Source organism: Stylophora pistillata, chromosome 5 (genome assembly GCF_964205215.1).
Source record: "Stylophora pistillata chromosome 5, jaStyPist1.2, whole genome shotgun sequence".
Classification (NCBI taxonomy): domain Eukaryota; kingdom Metazoa; phylum Cnidaria; class Anthozoa; order Scleractinia; family Pocilloporidae; genus Stylophora; species Stylophora pistillata.
Window position 1 is genome coordinate 6,136,040 of NC_142523.1, and position 21,818 is coordinate 6,157,857.

A 21,818-nucleotide genomic window follows, 5' to 3' on the forward strand; every position below is an offset into this window, starting at 1 on the left:
ATAAGAGAGTCAAATACCTTGTCAATTTTTCGTAAGAAACTAATGGCGCTTTCTTATGATAAGTTTAGAATAGAGTATGAACCTTGAGGTATAGTCGTAGTTAGTAGTAATGTAGATTGATGTAGATTTTTTAATTTTATGATGTTATAATCGGTGGCTTATTTTTTAAGGAGTCTTGTGTTCTTTCTTAAGCCTACCTCAGATTGATCAATCGATTGATGTAATTGTCGTTTGTTTGTCAATATGAAACTTGATTAAATTAAATTAAACTAATCAAAATTAAGTTGATGTACTTTACGATTTGTAATTATATATGGCAGACCTGTTCATAGGCCACTGAAGTAGACCTTTATTTTACCTCTGCGAAAGAGACGCGAAGTTCTTTATTTGAACGGGTCACTATTCAGACTTAAACGTAACAAAATAACAAGATATTAATATTTTCCAAGAGATTAACGGACCATCTGCTAGCATACAAAATTCAAAAGTGGGATTGCATCGCGTTGTAGAGTACGAAGTTGCCGAACTTGCATAATTTTTCATTGCTGTACGGGGGGACTACGGTCGCTTAGGCGTATTTCGAACTTTTCGATTTTTCGGAGAAAAAAAAGCACGATAGAACTTTTTGATACAATTTTCGAAAAAGGTTCATTAAAACGGTCCTTTAGAAAAAAGAAACGAATATTACGAAATTTTTCAACTGTCGGCGGATTCTCGATATTTATAGTCAGTGGCTCTTAAATAAAAAATGGCCGTGTTACAATAAGGATTATCCGCACTACTGCCACCCTACTTAATGTGACTTAATGTTTACTTTTCCAGTTGAGGTTTCACCCTTATTTCTCTGGTTTTCTTACTCGGAACAATTAACCAATTTCCCAATCGCAAGGTGTTTATCATCATTTGTTTCACAGACAGGCTAGGGCTCGTCATCCTCCCACCAGTAATCATGCAATATCTATTCACGATGCTTTTTATTCCCTCTTTAATTATGGTGCTTCATTTTGCTTACCTTTAGTCAGCCTCGATACGGTCTTTTCGGAATCAAGGGATACCTTACGACCTACTTCTCCAACCACAGAAACATTTGCATTTTCATTGCTCTCTTCATCAGCTACAACGTAAGGCAAAGACTCTATATTCTTTCGAGGATCATCTCCATGTTCAAGGTGGGAGCCATTCCTACCTTGTACTTCCTTTACCATTTGATCTAGTTGTTCCTCTGAGTAAGAGCGCGAATCTTCCGCTGAATTACCATCTGTGGGAATTGATTCCGGTTAAATAAGGATCATTTTCAAATACTTGAATCATATTTTTATTGGTGTTCTTATAGCTGCATATCTGGATTACGTGCAATTGAAATTTTCCACTCCTTCAACATTTGAATAATATCAATAGTGTCCACTGTCACCAATAATGACATACCTTACAAGCCAGGGCATAGCACCTTGAAACGATTGGCAAACAAACAAAAAAAAGGTCCCTGGTATTTATTTGGATAAAGCTTTCCACTAGAGAACTCTCTATCCAATGGATAGCCCAGTACATCTTGATAAAACTTATCTGCCGAACAGCATTATCCGCCCTTTGAACAACTGCATCCTGACGTTTTATTAAATACACAAATTTTGACCTATTATCTCTTCACAAAGTTGTCCTTATCGAAATTTAAGGCTTACTTGCCACAGCGGAAGTACTTCCCCGGAAACATTAACGTTCTAGAAACTTGCAAGAACTTCCCTTCTCAAATAGAAATGAAACCGCAATTAAGAGCTTTATGTCGCAAAACCAGAATTATTTACAAGCCATCGGGCCTGACAGTTTCCCAAGGTTATTAAGTCCTCAGTAATATTCACCAGATGTCATCGTACAGTCAGCCTCACAAGGTGGTGCATTTGGAAAAATGCATAAAGCCTCAGAAAGGAACTTTGCAGAGGAACAATCTCCAAGTAAACTGTAAAAATAGGGGGTAGTCTTACTACACATGGCAAATTAATATCGCCTCCTGTCACACAAGGGCCATTCTTAAAGTCCATCTCGTATGGAGGCCAAATTGCTATGGTTCCAGTCGGTGATAGCGTAACCGCGCAATACACCAGTAACTTTCTTCCTGGTTTTATCTTATCCGGCGTGACGCCTTTGAAAATTGCACTATTAAACGAGCAATCTTAACAAAGCAAAGAGATCTGACTGCGCCTCTTTTACCTTTTTCATGAGAACATTCATCTTCAGAACTAAAGCCTTGCTGCTCTGACTCATTAGAGGAAGATATCTCAGCATCTCCAAAATAGTCATCTTCTAGGATTCCATCATTTTCAACTGGAGACTTTCCTTCAAAACTACTATGATCTGTTGGGTTGAAAGATACCACGCACAACTGATTGCAATTGTCATTAACAAATACTGAAAGATATCAAAAAGTACTTTAAATTTTCTCTTCAACTGAAACAGGTAAAGTTGAGAGTAAGTATTATTAAGAATCTAAAAATTTGTGATTGTTCAGTTGACATTTTGGACAAAGCCATTGGAACATTTTTTACTGTAAAATTTCGCTGAAAGGCACAGTATAACCTGGGAATATAATGACAGGTTGTACTTACGGAGCTGCTCTTGAACCGGCTCGGCACATTTGGCAAGCTCTACAATATGGTCTACCTTAAATTGTTCCTCACCAGTCGTGTTTTCTGCGGACAACCTGTGGAAACAAATAAGCTTGAATTAAACAACATACAAAACAAAAAAACAAAACAGAACAAAACAAAACTTAAAAAAGCATGAAAGGTTATTTCACGCTTCTGGTAAAACAGTAATGAAAAGAAAATACAACTAAATAATTGGCACTTTGCAATACCCTTTCCTTTGTAACGTCGTTGTGTCACGAAATCGCTTATGTCATGTGACTCGAGTTAGCCAATCAAGTTAGTCTTACCTTGTGCTAAGATTCGAATCGCTTGTAAGTTGTTCGTTCTATTAAAACGTTAAGATTCCAACTACCTTGTGATAGTTTATTTGACTGGAAACCCAACATCCTTGAGGTCAAACAACCCTCTGCGCACACTCTTGCAAAACCACACAAGGTACGAGGCAGGTTTACGCAGCAATAATTTGTTCTGGGTGGTATATTGAAATTATTTTGTGAAAATAGTTGTCCCCAAAACAAGTAGCACAAAGCAATCTGGTTTTAGTTCGTACAAAATCGGTTGCAGCTAGAACTGATTTGAAACAAAAATGTTTTCATGAAAGCAAATCATCCAAGAATAGAAAAAATCTAGACAAATAAGAACAGAGAAAAATATAAGACAAAGAACATTAATTTAAAACAAAAAATAGAAAAAAATGTTTCTTTTTACTCAATAGTATATATATAATGCTGCTTCCTTTGGTTCAGATTCAGTAAAAGACTTTTAATAATGTACCTTTTAGTTATGGATTCGAGAAATTGTGCAGTATCCTCATAGCCATTTGTTCTTGCAACTGCTTCTGGTAATAGAGGAATGTTCTTATATGCATTGAAAACCACACTTCCAGCTGATGAGTTAAAGACGACTTCAAGAAATTTTTGACCCCCAGTTTCTGCTGCTGTATATACCAACAGTTTTAAACCCTGAACTGATGGTAAACCTGAGGCTGATGGATCCATAAATCCTGTAAAAGATGTCGTAATCAAAACCGTTCCTTTCTCCTGGTAGAATTCCTGATTTGTACAATATTATGATCCTCGTTAGAGTAAATCCGAAAACACAGCAAATTAATATAAACTTGAACTTAAAGTAAAAAATAATTTAGAAATTTAGAGTGGAATGAAGTGAATGGGCCAAAAAAAACCTTGGATTAAATGCAAACAGTTGCAGGTGAAGGGTACAACTCGCAGTATTAATTTTTTCCATTGTGTGGCTCAGTTTACGTAATTGAGTGTATAAAACCAGTTTTTACTATTGTAGCTAACTTTGTATGACTTTCTGTTTGACACCAGTTTACTACATACACCTGATGCAAAACACACCACCTATTTGCACGTCTTTCCAGCTCTAACTCACCAAATTGTGAAGAATGTAGGATGCCATCTGTAATGGTAGTGCAGCTTTTTCCACATCCATTCGCCCACTCTTTGAAAAACATGTTCTGTAGATTGGGATCATGGACCAGTTGCTTGAGGGTCTCCGTTTGAGTATTGAAATATTCAATTGAAGTGGTACCAAGATGTGCTAAATCCTCCTTTACTTGTACTCTCACCTTGACCATGCCTGGCCTTTCAGCAGCTACATAACATTCAAGAACCCCATGGTTATATGGTACTAATCATGTACTTAAAAGTAAGTTTCTTTGGGCTATATGCTGAAGTGAACTTATTTAGATGGTAATTATTTGCCAGTATATTACTGAATTCAGCATTTGCAAAGAAAAATAATGATACAGCAATTAAAATATATCACTTACGTGGGATGTCATAACCAACTAGAGAGTTGTTATTTGATCTATCTAATTCCCGGACCGCTCTTAATTCTTCAAAGACAGCATATCCTGCTATAACATTTGGTGGAAGATCAGGAGTGAATTTTATCACAAATGGGTATCCTCCCTAGTTTAGTATAAATAAAATAAAGTTATTACTCACAATTTTATTACGTCACATTTCAGTCCAAAGACTGACAATTGAGAGACCTCGAGGTCCATTTTGGAAACTAAGGAAAATCATGTACTTCCTAAAACCTTTGATTGCATAGAAAAACCTTTGATTTGTATCCCATATAGAAAAGGAATAAAGCCAATCTAAGCCTTTCATGATTGTTTCAGTACAGATTCAAGTCTGTGTCTATGCCAATAATCATTTATCTAGGTTGGGGCTCCCCTGGTCATTTAATTCCAGTAAAGCCAGTCTTGTTAGTAAACTCTAACAGCATAATTATAGATTTTCAATCTATGTGGTCCCAAATGACTGTTAAAAAAAGATAATTACAGTATGAGAGGAAAACAAGAGAATTGCAGCCTTAATTGACAACCCCAGCTGACTGAGGAGGCCAGGGTGCCTGACTAATTATGAATATTGAAAATGGTGGTATCTGAAGATGAAGTTCATGCACAATTATCAGCAAATGATTTTTATTTTTGAAGGGGAAGCAGTACTCTCAGCTAGAAACTCAAAAGAGTGGACAGTCTCATAATTCCATGTGAACATTTATGCAATATTACCTTCAACAGTCACCTTGATAAACAAATTCAGACTTATTTCACTGGCAAAACTGTTGTGTTAATTGCAACAGGGCACCCTGAGGCTCTTAAGTGTATGCATGTTCAGTGCATCCAAAATTCTCCTGATCATCACACGAAAACAAATGACATGATTTTCAAAGCATTTTCCTCCTCATCTGAAAACACATCTGGGGAATGCTTAATAGATAATACTTGGTTAGCAGAGGCCGGAGCATCTTTTCAGTTAAGGGATATATAATATGGGCACTACTTTGAATGTTTGCAGTTAGGTACTATACTCTACCTGTAAAGGAACCCTCTGTGGATTAATGCTTATCTTAAAACTGACATCATTCAAATCAGGAAAATCTCCTAATTGAAAGAAAGTGGGAATATAAGTACAGAAAGGAAACAAAATTCATCTATTTGTTATATATCATACAACCATTAACCCAAGTGGAAGTATTAGACTGGGTGGTGGACATTTACTGAGGTGCATAGCAGCAAGGTAAATTTCTCAAACTAGCCAGCAACACGGACAGAGGTGAATAGTTGTTTAGTGTATATCAAGAAAAAAAACTATTTGTATTTATCTATACCTGTTACAATAACAATACTTTTTGGGCACAAATCCTGTCTGCATTGCTTGGTGGTAAAACGCAAAGGCTATTTAGATTTGAGTGGCCAATTGATGCTGTTATACTAACAATGAAGAGTTTTAAATATGTGGATAAAATTTGATTTATCAAATGTTGTTTCCTATCATAACAAGATTTAGTAACAATTTCTGAAGTGTACATATGCTAAGTAGTTATACTGTACAAACCTTCTGAGTTATTCACATCACTACTAACACCATGTGCATCAATGCCAGAGGAATCCTCTACAGTGTCATGAGGAATCTAGTGAAAGAAGAAAAACTGACTGCATGTTGATCATGCAGGTATCATATATTCCTATCAATATCTAAACATTAAAGCACCAAAAAGTGTATATGGTTACTGGTCAGACTGTTATGGGTGAATATATATACATTAGGAGATGTTTTGTGTGCATTTTTTCATGTTTATAGTCTACTTCAGCCCATGCTCTACATTTTTCCTTAAAACGTTGTAATTGACAGGAAAAATTATTTTTGTCTAAAATTTTTGTTGTAATTACAGTGTCTCCTTTGCAGCCTTTGTTGGGTCTCCTTGCATGCAACATGCTCTCACTTTGTCGAGAGCAAAAATGGGTAAAAGTGCCTTGTATGATGACACCAATCATTGGCTGAGAAGGAGACATTAACAGTATAAATCATAATAGTCAAATAAAAGAACTCTAAAAGACGTCTCGAGTAATTGTAAAAATTGATCTAAGTAATGACATAGATATGGTAGTTTGATACTGCAATGTCACTAAGACAGAAAAAAATTACCTCATAAATTGATACAAACTGAATGTAATAGTCAAAATCATGTATCATGTGTATAGAATGTGCAGTCTTCCAGCTTCCATCAATTAATTCTTTAATTCAAAATTTTCTCCAAGTAATTTCAACAGACCTCAAGGATGTAAAGAGCTGAATTTCCTTTTATATTCTTTCTAATGTCTTGCCCATCCCAAATTCTCTTCTCCCCATTAAATTCCAGCCTTGTTCGATTATCTACTGCAGAGGCACAGCAGAATCTGAAGATGAAACAGAACAAAGTTCTTGGTCTCAAGTTAAGTTCAATCGCACATTCAAGCCTGCAATGTGCAATTACATATTATACATATATGTATTGATGCTCGAAAGACCTTACTTGTAATTTAAATTTATACATTATGCTCTAACAACATTTACAGTAACATCCAAAAGTGGGAAATAAGTTGGGGAATGCCAGGACAAAAATATATCCTGTACCCTTCACTACCTGGTTGTGTAATCTCTCATTACTTATATCCTTACCCTAAAGTCCTTCAGACAAGATGCATTTATATGACTCAACTGCAAGTTGTAACTCCCATTCACAATTTGATAAATCATTAACTGGGTACCCTTCACCTACCTCATCTCTCAAAAAGTACTCTTTGACTAACCAGCTCCCATGACTTTACTACCAGTGGTATTACTTCCATTCACAATTCAAACAAATCAAAGGATCTTTCAGGGTACCTTTTATCTTACTCTATCTTAGCTCTCAAGCTATTTTCTACGTTCAACTAATGAGATGTAATTGAGCATGAATTGACCACTGTGCTAACTAAATTAAATTAACTGATGCAATTCAAAGATGCCTCCATTGGCGTTCCCATGAGATCGACTATACATGCATATGGACATATTTAGCTTTTTTTTCCTAAGTGAAAAGATTTTCCAAAGTCCAAAGAGAAGGGGCTAAGTGGATTTATACAGCAAATTATGAGCCTGGTGCTCAATAAGTACACTTCCCCTTAACCGAGGGTCAAATTTAAATCCAACATTCTTTATTCCTTTGTTCAAAAGCCACTTCCAATCATCAAGCTGCAGACAAAAGGAAGTATGCTTAATTTTCCATAAAAGCTTTCAAATATTTCACACAGACCCTGGTTTATATCATTATCTTAAGGTGATTCCTCAGGGCAAAGTATATTGAGCAATTTTCAGTAACCTTTCCTTAAAATTTAATGATAATACCAATCTTTGTTTCAAGAAATACAATAAAAAAAGGTAATGCACCTTACTTTTTTAAGGGATATGATGGCCCATTATCTTACCCCATTTGTGCCTGTACTTGCACTAATCACGCCCATCATTCATCCATTAACAATACATTTTGCAGTAGCTGCATAGGAGCAAGGGTTTTTAATGTAACACTTGAAAAAATTGATTGGCAGAAAGTCTTGGGTGTGTGGAACAATTTGATATATAACTTGTGTGAAAATGATGCAATTTTAAGCGACATCAGCTTCGAACATTACTCGAGTTGTTCCTTTCAAGGTGAAAATTCCCATAATCAAGTATTGGGCTTTACATGCACATGCACTTTTAGCTATATTTTTCCGATCTTGTGAATCTTTATTTAATTTCTCAAATTGAAAGAGGACAATTTGTACACCAGAAATTATGCAGTAAAAGATTAATGGTCACTCGGTGTGCTCATTTAAGAGCTAAAGAGATTGTAAAAAACTTGCATGGCTTTAGTATCAAGGCTTGAAAGCACATTCATGGTCCCAAAATGCAACAGAACACCAGAGCAGATTACTGGAACTGAAAGTAACTAAAACTACATCCATCATATATACCTCATTGATTGTCAGTAACATTAACATGTTCTAATGGAATGGACGCACTTATTTAATTGCCTGATTACATGACTTTTATGCATAATTAGGTACTAAAAGTTGGAATCACCCGAAAGTCCACCTGAAACCATCTGAAACCACCTAAAACCATCTGAAACCACCTAAAACCATCTGAAACCACCTGAAACCACCTAAAACCACAAAGGAAACCTTCAAGGAAACATTCCATCATTCTTGTTGAAAACACACTCAATTAGCTCTACGAATGGCTGGGAGTTGCACGGGAGTATGCGAATTCATTTCTTGACAAAGCACTTGCATGACAATAACAACATGCGATCGCGAATGCAAAGAAGAAACTGTTTTAAATCGAAAGAAATACGTGAAGTTTTTTCAACAGGATCATGCAAATTATATGTGAAAAAGCCCAGGAAGGCCTGAAGATTTTCAAACTTCCTAAGGAAAATTTTGAACACTGTATTTCTTTTTAATCAGAGACGAATTTATAGCGTGACCTAGAATTTCACTGACTTTGTTTTTGCAAAAGTGAATAATTACGTGGATTTTTTGCTAGGTATTTTACTGAAAATGACAGAATATAGCTGATGAATGGTGGCTTTAACTCCCACTGCCTAAGTAAATTGACTAGATAGTTGAGATTTTGAGGAAAAAAAAGCCTAAAGCCCTGTTTGTGGTGCCTATTCTGTACTGTATGGTATTATGTACAATATCTGTAGGCCGGGCTCCCTGTGGATAAACTCCATTGTTAACACTTATTTTCTGATGTTACCCGTAATTTTTTAGGCACTTTCATGTTGTTTTAAATTGTTTCGAGATCTTTTCAGGTAATTTCAGATGGTTTCCTTGGGGGTTTCAGATGGTTTCAGGTGGTTTCATTGGTGGTTTCAGATGGTTTCAGATGGTTTCAGGTGGTTTCAGGTGGTTTCACGTGATTCCAAATTTTAGTACCTACGGACTTTTATGCCCAATGGAAGATGCACGATGGAATACTGAGGAATCACCTTAACACAGCTTTGAAAAGCCCTTTATATTATGAATAACAATTATAATTATAAAACCTCAAGGGCAAATACCTTCGATTTTGCAAAACTGGCAACTTGGAACATAGTAGAGAGCACACGTCATCTTCTGACATCTCCCAAGTGAAGAACAAATCTTTTGCAAACTGTCCTCGGGATGGTTTTTTAATCTGCACCATTCCTGCGGCGTCCGGCATAAAGACTTGACCATATCTATATGCAACATCTCTGGATAATAAGACTACCACATTTTTGCCTTTAGGACCTCCAGGAGATTTTTGAAAGGATGTCGAAGGCACCGAACCTAAAGCTTAAATAAAAATATAAACAGGAAGTCTCACATGTATACATGCAGCAGTACTAAGTCAAATTACAAGTGCAATAGGCACACATAAACATACCCTTTGAGAAAGTATTGCTTAATCAATAAAAACACAGCAGGCCTTTGAGGTCTTAGCGTTCTTTGAGTGTAATAATATACAGTTATTAATAAAAATAATAATTAGAGGTTGGACCATTAAATGCATGCAGTGACATGCTGTTCGGGTTACAACCTTGTTAGGTGGCAGAGGCAAGAAGGTAAACCATAAATCAGCCTATATAAGAGCACCATAGATTTTATTGAATCACCCAGTAACACTCACTTATTCAAGTACACAAAAGACTTGCCCATGGCCAAGAAAATTCAGAACAGTTCTATGTCTCTATGAGGAGGAAAAGGAAAGTAGCATGCAGCATCCCAAGCCTGAAAGAATCCCCAAGTGCAGCATTCTAAATATAAAACTAAAATATTTAAACACTGTATCAAGTCAAGTCATTTCACTCATTTTCAGCATTAGAGTCAGAATTAACTATCAGATCTTGGAAGTCAAATGGTTATTAAGGGCCCAAATTTGTTGAACAAAAATACTCTGGTTATAATCCCTTCCCACAATGGCATAATGGTATCTATAGAATTTTTTGAAAAATATTTACACTGAACTTTACATGATTGTTGAACTTAATAATTGAGCACATTGTTGTACTCATTCACTTTACTTGCTTCAGTTTATGTAAAACAAAAGGTCAACCGAAAATAGATCACAAAAAGTTAACCTGATTCGGTGTACTTAAAATGTAACAGGTTATAGAAAAGAGAAACAATATAAATCTAATTTACATACCAACATTTATGGCTCGATTCCTTGTGAGGATATCCAAACACGTGCGTTCACTTAATATACTAATTGATTACTAATCATGTTTCATATATTGTAATATGATTGATAAAGATTATGATGTCGTGGTAACAATTATAAATCCCACTACCTTGATTGACATTGTTATAAAATGCTGTAAATGAATATCCAATAACTGCATGAGAAAACTTATTAACCCTTACAAACACAAACCTATTTTATTTCTATTTAATGTCTATTTTAATGCTATCACCTCTATTTTTGTACTATTTTATTTTCTCAGACTTATATTTTATTCCTATTTTACCTGAAAGGGAAAGTAGAGCCACTATTTTAACCATATTTTAAGGCAAGGTTGAACAAGGTGGTGTATTTTATTTCTATTTTCTCAAAATGAGTGGGAAAATAACCAGCTAAACAGACTATTTTAATCATATTTTATTTTCTACATCAGTAAAATAGTGATCAAATAGTATGTTTTATTTCTGTTTACTGCCAATAGTACATGCTAAAGCCATTTCCTTTGAAAAATATGAAAAAAATAGGCTATCACAACCCTATTTTATCAAAGAAATTGTTGACTAATTGCAAAATAGATATAGAATAGACTGTTTCATTTCTATTTTTTGAGGTGGATTCTAATCCATTGCAAAATAGGTATTAAATAGTCTATTTTAATTCTATTTTCTTCAAAGTATCCCAGACCCACAATATTTGAAACAGCAACTAGGTGTGAAGTGTAATAACCTGTCCTATTTTATACCTATTTCATTCATGAATTCAAGCTTGACTAACATACAGTACTCTAAAGTCACAGTTTCTGTGTTGACAAAATAAAGATGGGTTCAAATTTGAAAACACTGGGTGGAAGTTTTCAAGTTTCGCGGTCATAAAAATCTCTACACAGATTCTTTAAAACTGAAACCACTAAATTAAAATATGGTCTGAAGGCTAAAGAGGCCTCTATCCAAGGGTCGCATTTGTCGCCCTGCTCATGATCATAATCTTTGTATTCACTGAAATAAGTCTTACAGTAATCCTTTTTTGAAAGGAACAGCGGACTGGCTTAACAAACTAAGTGATGGTTCACCAGTTTCCATATGTGTGAAGTCGTTCGGTTGCGAAGCGTCATATTAGTAAGTTAGTGACTCTGTGCTGAGGTCGTCCGAGGCAAAGCAGTGGAGGTCGGAAAATTCTGAGGTCAACGTCGCAAGGTTGTTCGAGGTATCTTTAGTCCCGTTTGAGAAAGATACTGGTTGTAAGGTCCACGCAAGTTTCTTCTTCTCTAGCTTTTTTAACGAAGAACGATCCTCACTCATCCGCCATTTTTTTGTCACGCTACGCTGACATCTAGTACGGTCGGCGTATATAAGGGATCTTGTAATTTTCCTTATATGGTGACATACGGGACACGGAATTTAGTTTTGGCGGGCGAAACGAACCTTGTCTCTCGATCGGAGAAGCGTGGAGTTCCGTTGGTATTTTGCCTTTTCTATTCAGATCTTGCCTCTCTTAGACACAATGAGCAACACAAAGAATAACAATAGAAGGCAAACAACACCATCATTCAAGATGGTGAAAGAGGTAAGTGAAACTGTTTTTTATTTATACAAAGTTCCAAGTTTATTTCAAACTTGAAGGTGCTTTTGATTCGAGGTCAGAATAAGCCCCAAAGTTTGTTGCATTTCAATGGCTGTAAATATAAGCTTATAGAGTGACCTGTTTCCATAAACTATGTAAACATTTACTTAATTTGAGTTTGCAGACTCCCTTGTAGTAATGCACTAGAAGAGAAACCTAAACACCTCTCAAATAGAAAGAGGGGCAACAGAATTATACCTTCGATCGTTAATTTGAAAACCCGCCATACCTGCATCATGCTCTCTTTCTTAATTGTTCTAAAATTCGAGATCACTGTAATTGGATTTTTAATCCTGGCATACAAGAATTGTTTGTTTTTCTATTAACTGAAGTAAGAATCAAAGATGAGGGAGCATGCTTAGTGATGTTGATCCCAAACTCTCTCCATCTCTCTACTTTGCCAAGTTGGTGATGATGTCCCAAGATGCACTCGCTCATACATTTACTCAGTCAGGGTTGTCCCATAAAATCTCAATTTTAGTCCACATTAGAAGTGCATCTTTTTGTGTCTGATGCAATAAGAGTCTTTATTAAGTCAATACTGAGTGCTTGTGATAGAAATTGTTCTTATGTGTATATGTAACTTTGTTCCTGAAACAGATTTTGCTATGGTTGCAAAACTTGGACAAGTAAAAAGCACAAAGAATTCAGAGCTAAGACAACCGTGAGAACTGAAGTCAATTCAATGATCCATTCCAGGATTTTTTGTAGGTAAGATTAATTTTATGCAGCTGCCTTTGCATGACTGGGATTGTGGTAAGATAGCACAATTTTGTATGGTAGAGCTTCCTGAAAGCAGACTCTCTTTGGATGAGAAAGGATCTATGCTTAGGAGGTTAAGGTGTAATGTTTGTAACTGGCTGGCTTTATAAGCCTTTATAATAGAACTATATCAACTTGACTAATTTTTGCCCTAGAAGTATGAATTTAAGCCATAAGTTTTACTGAAGCAGTACAGAAAAGTTATCAAAACCTGTTCAATTCAGTGAATTACATCATTTTGCATCAAGGAAACCATAATCATAAGGGAATTATTTAGCAAATTAATCTTTCTAACAAGTAAATTACCTACTGGTGGATGAAATATCAGTTATTGATCATTTCTGTTGTTTTTTTTATTTCAGAGTACAGGAAAACAGTGAAACATAGGGAAACCACAAAGAGGAAGCCACTGCAGCTATCTAAATGCAAGGACAAACTTTGCTTTTTAAAATTTAATTCTACTTTAATTCTGTTTTCTATTTTTATGAAAACTTTGTATCCTATCATTTCTATGTAAACTGAAAGTACTTGTTGTCACTTCCTTTGGATACAGATTGAAGACTGGAGTAAATTAATGGCATTGTTTAAAACTTGGTCTTTCCTGAGTGACAATTTTTTTTAATTTCATGTAATGCATGCAATCTAGTCTAGAGAGAGGTTATTGCATAAACATATGAAGTATTGATCATTAAATCATTTGCAATGGGAAAATTGCTACAACTTAACACACAAAAGTGATAATCCTAGGCTGAGGATTGGGATATGCTTTTTTGATCTTCACCTTCTTTCAACCTATTTTATAGCCACCTTATTCTGGATCCATACACTCTAAGCGCTATTTTAAACCCTTTTACCCTGCATGACAAATACATTAGGAGCTATTTTAAATGTATTTGTATCCTATTTTTCTAGATTTTTTCCTTATTTTATCCCTGTTTTTATGCCTATTTTATCCTTATTTTGTCTATTTTATCCTTGTTTTGTCTATTTTATCCCTGTTTTATGTCTATTTGAGAGGTATTTGATTCCTATTTTTTCAAGTTTTTTCCTCTTTTATTCCTATTTTAAATGTACTTACATCCTATTTTTGTTTTTTTTTCTATTTTATCCCTGTTTTATGTCTATTTTATCTTATAACTAATATTTCATTAATGCTATTTTAATACTATTTTATCAGTGAATTGCATGTGCATTTTTTCTATTTTAAAGCTATTTTTACAGCAGTTATGACTTGCCAACCAGACTATTTTTTTACTATTTTTTGTTCAAAAGAATAGCTTTCAAATGGTTAAAAAACAGCTTTCAAATAGTCTGGAAAATAGAGAAAAAATACACAAAAAATAGGTAGAAAATAGTTTGAAAAATAGACATAAAATAGATATAAAATAGGCACTTTTTTCGTAAGGGAAGGGTTAATCAATCTCAACCCCATGATTTTGTTTGGAACCCTAACAATTTATAAACTCATCTGGGTCTGAAAAGTGAAAAAATACATGTCTGAACATGTCGAACCACCAATTTCAAGGGATCATAAACACTGAACACTACATGATTGTTGAACTTAATAATTGAGCTACTATTTATCGAGGTTTGGACTGTGAATCCTTTTGGATCCTTCCGGCGTGGCGTCACTGTTGGCTCGAGGCCTTTTAACTTGTTATAGGTATATAATTACATATATGAACTTTTTTATTTTATTTATCATCTATACTATTATGTAGTATGCTTGTAAATCAGTCGTTTTTCAATACTTGTATTGCCAGAACTGATAATACTGAATAAACCAATTATAACATTCTTAAATTTTCTCTTTCCATTATTCTCTTAAAGATGAAATTTCCATCTTGCTACATTTTTTGATATTTCTTAAAATGATGACTTGGTGCACTGGCCTGTTCAACTTTCTTAGTTGTTCATGACAACTTTTTGTTTATTTTATCTCAGTTGAAGTTCTATGAAAGTTGGATTACAACTTCTCCAAGATTTTTGTTTGTGTCAGGACTTGATGCTTTTGTGCAATTCACACAGTCACGTGCACAGGTGTGTCCAGAGATTTTCCCCTTAACAACTAACCCCTTAACGAGCCTAACAACTTGACTGTTCAACCCAAATTTTTTGTGTTCCGTTTGCACTAACCCTTCCAGGTCTAGTCACACCTGGTAAAGTTGTTAAAACAAAACAAAAACAAATTAGATTCATCCATTCCACTTTTATCAAAAACCACAACACTGCAAATAATTATGCCATCCCTTAACTTATATTTTTAATCTTTCTATCAACAAAGGTATTTTTCCGGATAGTATGAAACTTGCTAAACTAGTTCCAGTTTCTAAACTAGGCAATGTTGTTCATGCAATAATATCATAGGTGACAACTTACTCCTTAACTTTAATTTGGTGCAAAATTTCAGCATTAATTTTTAATTTCACATGTGAAATTACAAAACTGCCATGGTAACATCTATTGTATCTCGCTCAAGATTTAAGATGGTGACCCTTGAAGTTACGAAATTAAAAGAAGCGGCTGAAAATTTAAATATGAAAAAGAGCCAAATTAACTGGGTGTGAGTTTTTGAGAAGTGGTGTGACAAAAATTGCCTTGAGAAAAACCTGGAGATGATTCTTCCCAAGCAGTTGGATAAAGTACTCAAGCAATTTTACACCTCCCTGTGTAAACAAGACGGAACATAATTTAATCATCAGATAATTATCAGAATTTTGACAAAACGCACGTGAAATTATTTCCTAGTTTCACTCGTCACCATTTGATTACACATACTAATTATCAACCTATTTCAGTTCTCTCTTCCATAAATAAAACATTTGAGAAATGTGTTTTTCATCAGCCTATGTCCTATCTTACAAATGAAGACATGATTTCCTCCAAAAATATGGATTTAGATCAGGTTATGCAGCCTCTGACTGTTCATGTCTAGTTGACCTTACTGAAAAAGTAGCTTCTTCTCTTGATCAAGGACACTATGTGATTTCTTTGTTCTTAGACCAAAGTAAAGCTTTTGACACAGTAAATCATCAAATATTACTAAACAAGCTTAAATACTATGGATTACAGCAAAATGAAAATAATTGGTTCCAATCTTATTTTTAAGTATATATAACAGGAAACAGCAGATGCACATAAATGGCTTGCTTCTGAGTCATGTTCCACCTCCACTGGTGTACCTCAAGCATTAATTTTGATACGGTACTACATAGGACCTTTGCTATTGATCATTATTTTTATATATGACCTTCCCAAGTCTAGATCTCCTGCTTATTTTTCTACAAGATTATATGCAGATGATAGATCTTTAGCAGCTTCTGGAATTGACCTTGACAATTTATTGTGTGAAATTAACAATCATTTGCCAGCTGTCTAAAAATGGTTATGCAGTGATAAAATGACCTCAAATTTGACAAAAACCATAAGTAACTTATCTTTATGCCCCTTCAAAAGGAAAAATTACCATTTGTTCCCACCATTAGAGTTGCGAAATGTTCATTTAGAAAAGTCTTCTTGCGTCAAATACCTTGGTGTGCATATCCATTGTCGATCACCTTACTTGGTGTGATCACATCGACTACATGCATATGTGGCAAAATTAGCAAAAATATAAATATAATGGTTAAGTTATAACACTGTCAGTGTCTCTGCAGTGGTAACACTTATCAATTTGTACTATTCTCTTATGTATTCTTACCTTACTTATGTTTGTACACTATGGGGAAATAAAGAAAGCTCCACTGTCTCAAATTGTAAAATTACAAAACAAAGCAGTTGTATCATAAATGATGTTCCATTAATGGAATCAATAACTTCACACTACTAATTATCCCTTGCTAAAGCCTTTTGAAATTTCCTTATATTGTTAAACTGAACACATATATGCTTTTTTATGATTATTTCCAAAATGAAAAGTTTCTTAATTAATATACCTGTTTCACTGGTAGCTGAGCTACATCACTATAATACCAACAGTTCATCATCTAATCAAGTAGTCATACCCTCATTTCAAACTAATCGTGGGAGAATCTGTACAAGCATTAATTATTGGAACATTCTTTTGGAATAGCCTTCTGCAATTAATTAGAGACAAACCATCTAAAAAGATGTTTAGAAAAGCACTTTTATGCTGGTATCTTGCTCAATACTAATGAAACACTACCTCTTTGACAATTCACTGAGCTATTTTAATTTATAAGTTTTCCTTTACTTTTAAATTACACATTTAATTCTTTCTTTTGTTTATACTGGTGTAATTTAAGGGGCACAATATTAGTTTATCTAGACATGCCCCTCTCCTCTCCTTCCCATGTACAATGTGACTCAGCTTAATAGGTAAAATTTTGCATTGTTTCCTTGAAAATGTTATATCTTTTACTATACTATACTTTTCACCCTGTATCTATTTCTGCTAAGGTTTGTAGAAATAAATAAATGTAATGTAAATTTAACTTGACTGTAATGTCACAAGATAATTACATACTTGATTATAATCATAATGTGTTTACTGAGTAGTGCCCAGACTTGCCATATTTGCTGAGTTTACTAAATCAGTCGAAAGAGTTCATGAAGTACAGAACATAACATTAAAACAGACTTCTCTTTAAACGTCATTTTCAAGAAATTTCTGAAATGGTCATTCTGACAACTGGCAACAAAATTGTTGTACTATTGATCTTTTTAACTCCCCAATACTTCAATTTTCTCTCTTTTGCCCTTGTTTAGTTGACCCCTGTTACCCACAAACCATTGTTTTATTGTATAGATATAACAACAAAGTTGAAATGGTAAATTGGCCACCGTAACGATTACAAAAGCTGATGTTTCGAGCGTTAGCCCTTCGTTGGAGCGAATAGAGGAATTGTGGGTTGTGTGTGCTTTTAAAGGCAGAAAATGGAGCTACGTTATTGGTGGGAACATGGCAACAAGAAAAACGCGAATAAATTAGTGGAATGAAAAGCATTCGTTGATCCCTGTGGGATTTAGACTGCCGGTTTGAAATATGAGGTTTTGTTCAAGAGTTTTACGGCTTTCCGTTCTACCTAAATGTAAGGAAAGACTGCAGATTGCCATATGTTGCTTAGAATGATTAGGTAAATTAAAGTGTCTAGCGACTGGTTTCGATGTATCCTTGTCATTCTTTTCCACGTCTCAAAGGTGTTCTCGGAATCAGTCACCTAGTCTTCTGCCTGTTTCGCCGATGTATATCTTTTTGCGATAAGTGCAAGTTATGATATAGATTACATTGGCGGAGGTGCACATGAAGTAATCGGTGATCATAATGGATCGTTTACGTCCCGATATTTTATCAGTGTTGTGAATGAAAGGAAACATTTTGCATCCTGCACGAGCGCATTTAAAAGTGCCTGGTTGGTCATTAGTCTGAAAAGAACTTCAGACCAAAAAATTGCCTATATTTTTGTCGCATTTGAATGAAACGAGTGGAGGCTGCGAAAAGATAGTGCTTGTCTCTGGATTGTTTTGAAGTAATTTAAAGTTTTTAAGAATGATGGATTTAACTGAGTGGTTGTGAGGGTGAAACGTGAGAGTCAATGGAACGTGGTTGGAATCTTCCTTATGCGACGTTTGTAGTGCTGAATGTCAATCAATAAGTTGGGCGCAGTGGTAACCTGCTTGAATGACAGAAACAGGGTAACCAGTCGTTTATCGAAAAACTGGCACATTGACTCTGATTTGTGGTGGAAATTAGAGTCATCACTACATAAACGACGAAGTCTTAGAAACTGAGAAAAAGGAATGGAATTCTTAACGTGAGATGGATACAAAGACGAATATAACAAACCAGTCGCTAGACACTTTAATTTACCTAATCATTCTAAGCAACATATGGCAATCTGCGGTCTTTCGTTACATTTAGGTAGCACGGAAAGCCGTAAAACTCTTGAACAAAAGCTCATCTTTCAAAACGGCAGTCTAAATCCCACAGGGATCAACGAACGCTTTTGATTCCACTAATTTATTCGTGTTTTTCTCGTGGCCATGTTCCCACCAATAATGTAGCTCCATTTTCTGCCTTTAAAAGCACACACAACCCACAATTCCTCTATTCACTCCGACGAAGGACTAACGCTCGAAACATCAGCTTTTGTAATCGTTACAGTGACCAATTTACCATTTCAACTTTGTTGATATATCCAAATTATTTTGTTACTCCCACCGACGCAGCCCCAAACAGTTTCTTTCCAAACTATCAGCCTTTATTCAATTGTTTCATAATTCTATGAACTTTTAGCCAGCATTGAATAATGGTGGCTCTGTTATTCTTCAAATAAATAGAACCCATCAAAAATGAAGTATCAACTAATTTTCATGTTCAATGTAGTTCTAGGATATATAAGAACAACTTTAGACACCCATATAAACAATGAATGCATGAAAAAACAGAGGTTAATTAAAGCAGAAAAATTCTTGAAAAGAGCAAATTGGATTTAAAATTCACAATGTCCACTGGGTTTACTCAAAGGTTACTACAAATGTTCAGTCTGAACTTTCTAAAATGACTTTCATATATAATTATGCATTTTTCATTACCAGCTGATGTGTGCAGTAATGCACAGTCTGTGTACTATGTATGTGTAATGCTTTGGATTTGTTCAGGTATCAAGTAATGCGACATTACACACAAGTGGTAAGCGCCCCAAGAACTGGGAAAATTTTTCTTTATTTTGCACAAAAATCTGTTATCAGTTCAGTGAGACAACTGCACCCAACGATTTTTTAATTCTTCCACATTTTAGTAAGCCTTACTAATCTTCAAAGGTACCCTTGTCTTGCCTTAAAGCAGTACACATATTTGTTTGGCATGAAACCTGATAGATTTTTCAATTTACAAGCTAAAATTTGAAGAAATACGGTGTGTCAATCAAGAAAATATGATCTCACTTTTTGAGTATTTAAAGAAAAAGGCCTCCAAATTAATTCATTTTGATGCTGCAATCAAACGGTAAAGATGGAAGATTTGTACCTTAGGATGCTACATGACAATCACTGCTCAGAATACTCAGAATACAACTACTTTGCAAATGACGCTCTCAAGTTTACGTTTAAGCTTCACCCTAGGTCCAAGTACAATACTCAATTTGTATATCCGTGTGATTGACATTTGGTGGTTAACAAATGTACTGTTGTTTCTCAGTGCGCCCACGATTGACAAATTGAAAATTTGACGGGGACAAATTGTCGAGATCTTTGATGTGGTAAAACAGATTTTGTCCGCCAAGTGTACCTGGGCCCCTAACTAGGCAACCTTAAATAATTGTCTGATATGCTAGAGAACAAGAAGCTGTATGAAATCTGCGTTGACAAATTAAGATCAAGTATAAGCAATAGAGAAATTTTCCTTGTTTTCCTGCAATAGTTAACATTAGTTTTTTTTAAGACTGTTGGTTACTATAGCGTTGACTCATCTTGTCTGCTTTTGTGTTATCTTGAGCGGCCCAATCAATCCACCCACCTCATTTACATGTGTCGGGAGGCTTTCAAGAATAAGGCAAACACGATAGACGCTATTCTTATTTAATAACATGTAAATGAGTGGCCGGGTATTCCGAAGTCTAGCCGGACCTTGCTACATCAATAATATTTGCGTTTAAGAAGCGAGCCTTTAAGTATGCACCCGTTCTCTAAAATGAGGAAAATAAAGAAGAGGGCTTTTAAAGATCACTTACTCTGATCATGTGGTTCTTCGTGTGTTTGATCGGCTGTTTCATCCATAATTTCAATATTCTCCTGTACGACCGATAAGCGTCACGCATCAGTAAGTTACTTGACTTCTGTTTACGTAGGGTTTTCACACCGCAAAGTTACGATTCTGAACCAGTGGAACAATTCTCTAAAGAGATGCACTGTATGTTTCCTTACAAAAGTTTGTTGAGGTAAGCGCCTGAAGTACAAGGGAGAAAAACTCATTGTAAAATTGAGGAAGGTCGCTTGACACCGTGCCTTATTGTTAGTGGGTGCGCACGCATAAACGGAAGGAAGGGTTAACAATTACAACCTGTTTGGTTCCCAGTACAGTCAGTCATTCAAATTTATCATTCGTTGCGGTATCGATCTCCAGCCCTTGTCAGTCTTTGATCTTTGTTCGGTAGCTTTCAGATATCGTTAAAAGTTGTAATAGAATTCTATTTTCGTTCAGTGGCGAAAATAATTTTACTTTTCGACTCTTCTTACCCGAGCTTGAGCTCTGTAAGGAGTAACTCATTTCGAGTACAAGTTACGAAGTTTCCGAAAAATAAGATGCGCGCGCAGAAACGGAAGTGGCCGCTTATGGTACTACCTCTTCGCTCAGTAACGCTATCCGTCAACGTACTCAAGCGCATCAGAGCTTAGTGCGCTAATTTTTGGAAAAAAATAGAGGTTCATCGAACTCCAATACTAATGCAATGGTCTTTGCTACTGAGAAAAAACGTCGCGATCATAGTGTTGCACGATGTCGTCAAAGTCAGACTATTCGTGACTGAACCATCTCACGAATATTAAACTCTCACGGGAAAATAGGATCCTTAAGCAATCAGGACGACAACACCGAAGAAAACGTCGATTATAAATTAAATCTTAAGAGTTTCACGAATGGGTGAATGTGATTACCGTCTCTTCTGGCGCTGGACCTCATCTAAATCATAAGATATCGAATTGATGCTCCTCAGATCACGCAAATTTGGGGGTTTTACGTTGTTGTTTAGCAGAAGACGGCTAAGAAATGAACAAGAGTTTAAAACGGGCGTGCGAAGCTATT

General features: G+C 35.3%; 1 protein-coding gene and 1 long non-coding RNA gene across 2 annotated transcripts; one reads left to right on the forward strand and one right to left on the reverse strand.

Moving 5' to 3' along the window:
* Positions 1-472: 472 nt before the first annotated feature.
* On the reverse strand, positions 473-21,023 carry LOC148730004 (uncharacterized). Its single transcript, XM_088759644.1, has 11 exons — positions 20,749-21,023; positions 9,531-9,786; positions 6,735-6,858; positions 6,017-6,092; positions 5,495-5,562; positions 4,438-4,579; positions 4,038-4,259; positions 3,417-3,645; positions 2,601-2,695; positions 2,206-2,349; positions 473-1,258 (listed from the first exon to the last, which is right to left on the reverse strand). The coding sequence occupies exons 1-11, from the start codon at positions 20,792-20,794 to the stop codon at positions 990-992; spliced, it is 1,671 nt and encodes a 556-aa protein (XP_088615770.1). The 5' UTR covers positions 20,795-21,023; the 3' UTR covers positions 473-989.
* On the forward strand, positions 11,980-13,637 carry LOC148730005 (uncharacterized). Its single transcript, XR_016001032.1, has 3 exons — positions 11,980-12,238; positions 12,896-13,006; positions 13,420-13,637. It is a non-coding gene; the product is annotated as an uncharacterized LOC148730005 (long non-coding RNA).
* Positions 21,024-21,818: the final 795 nt, after the last annotated feature.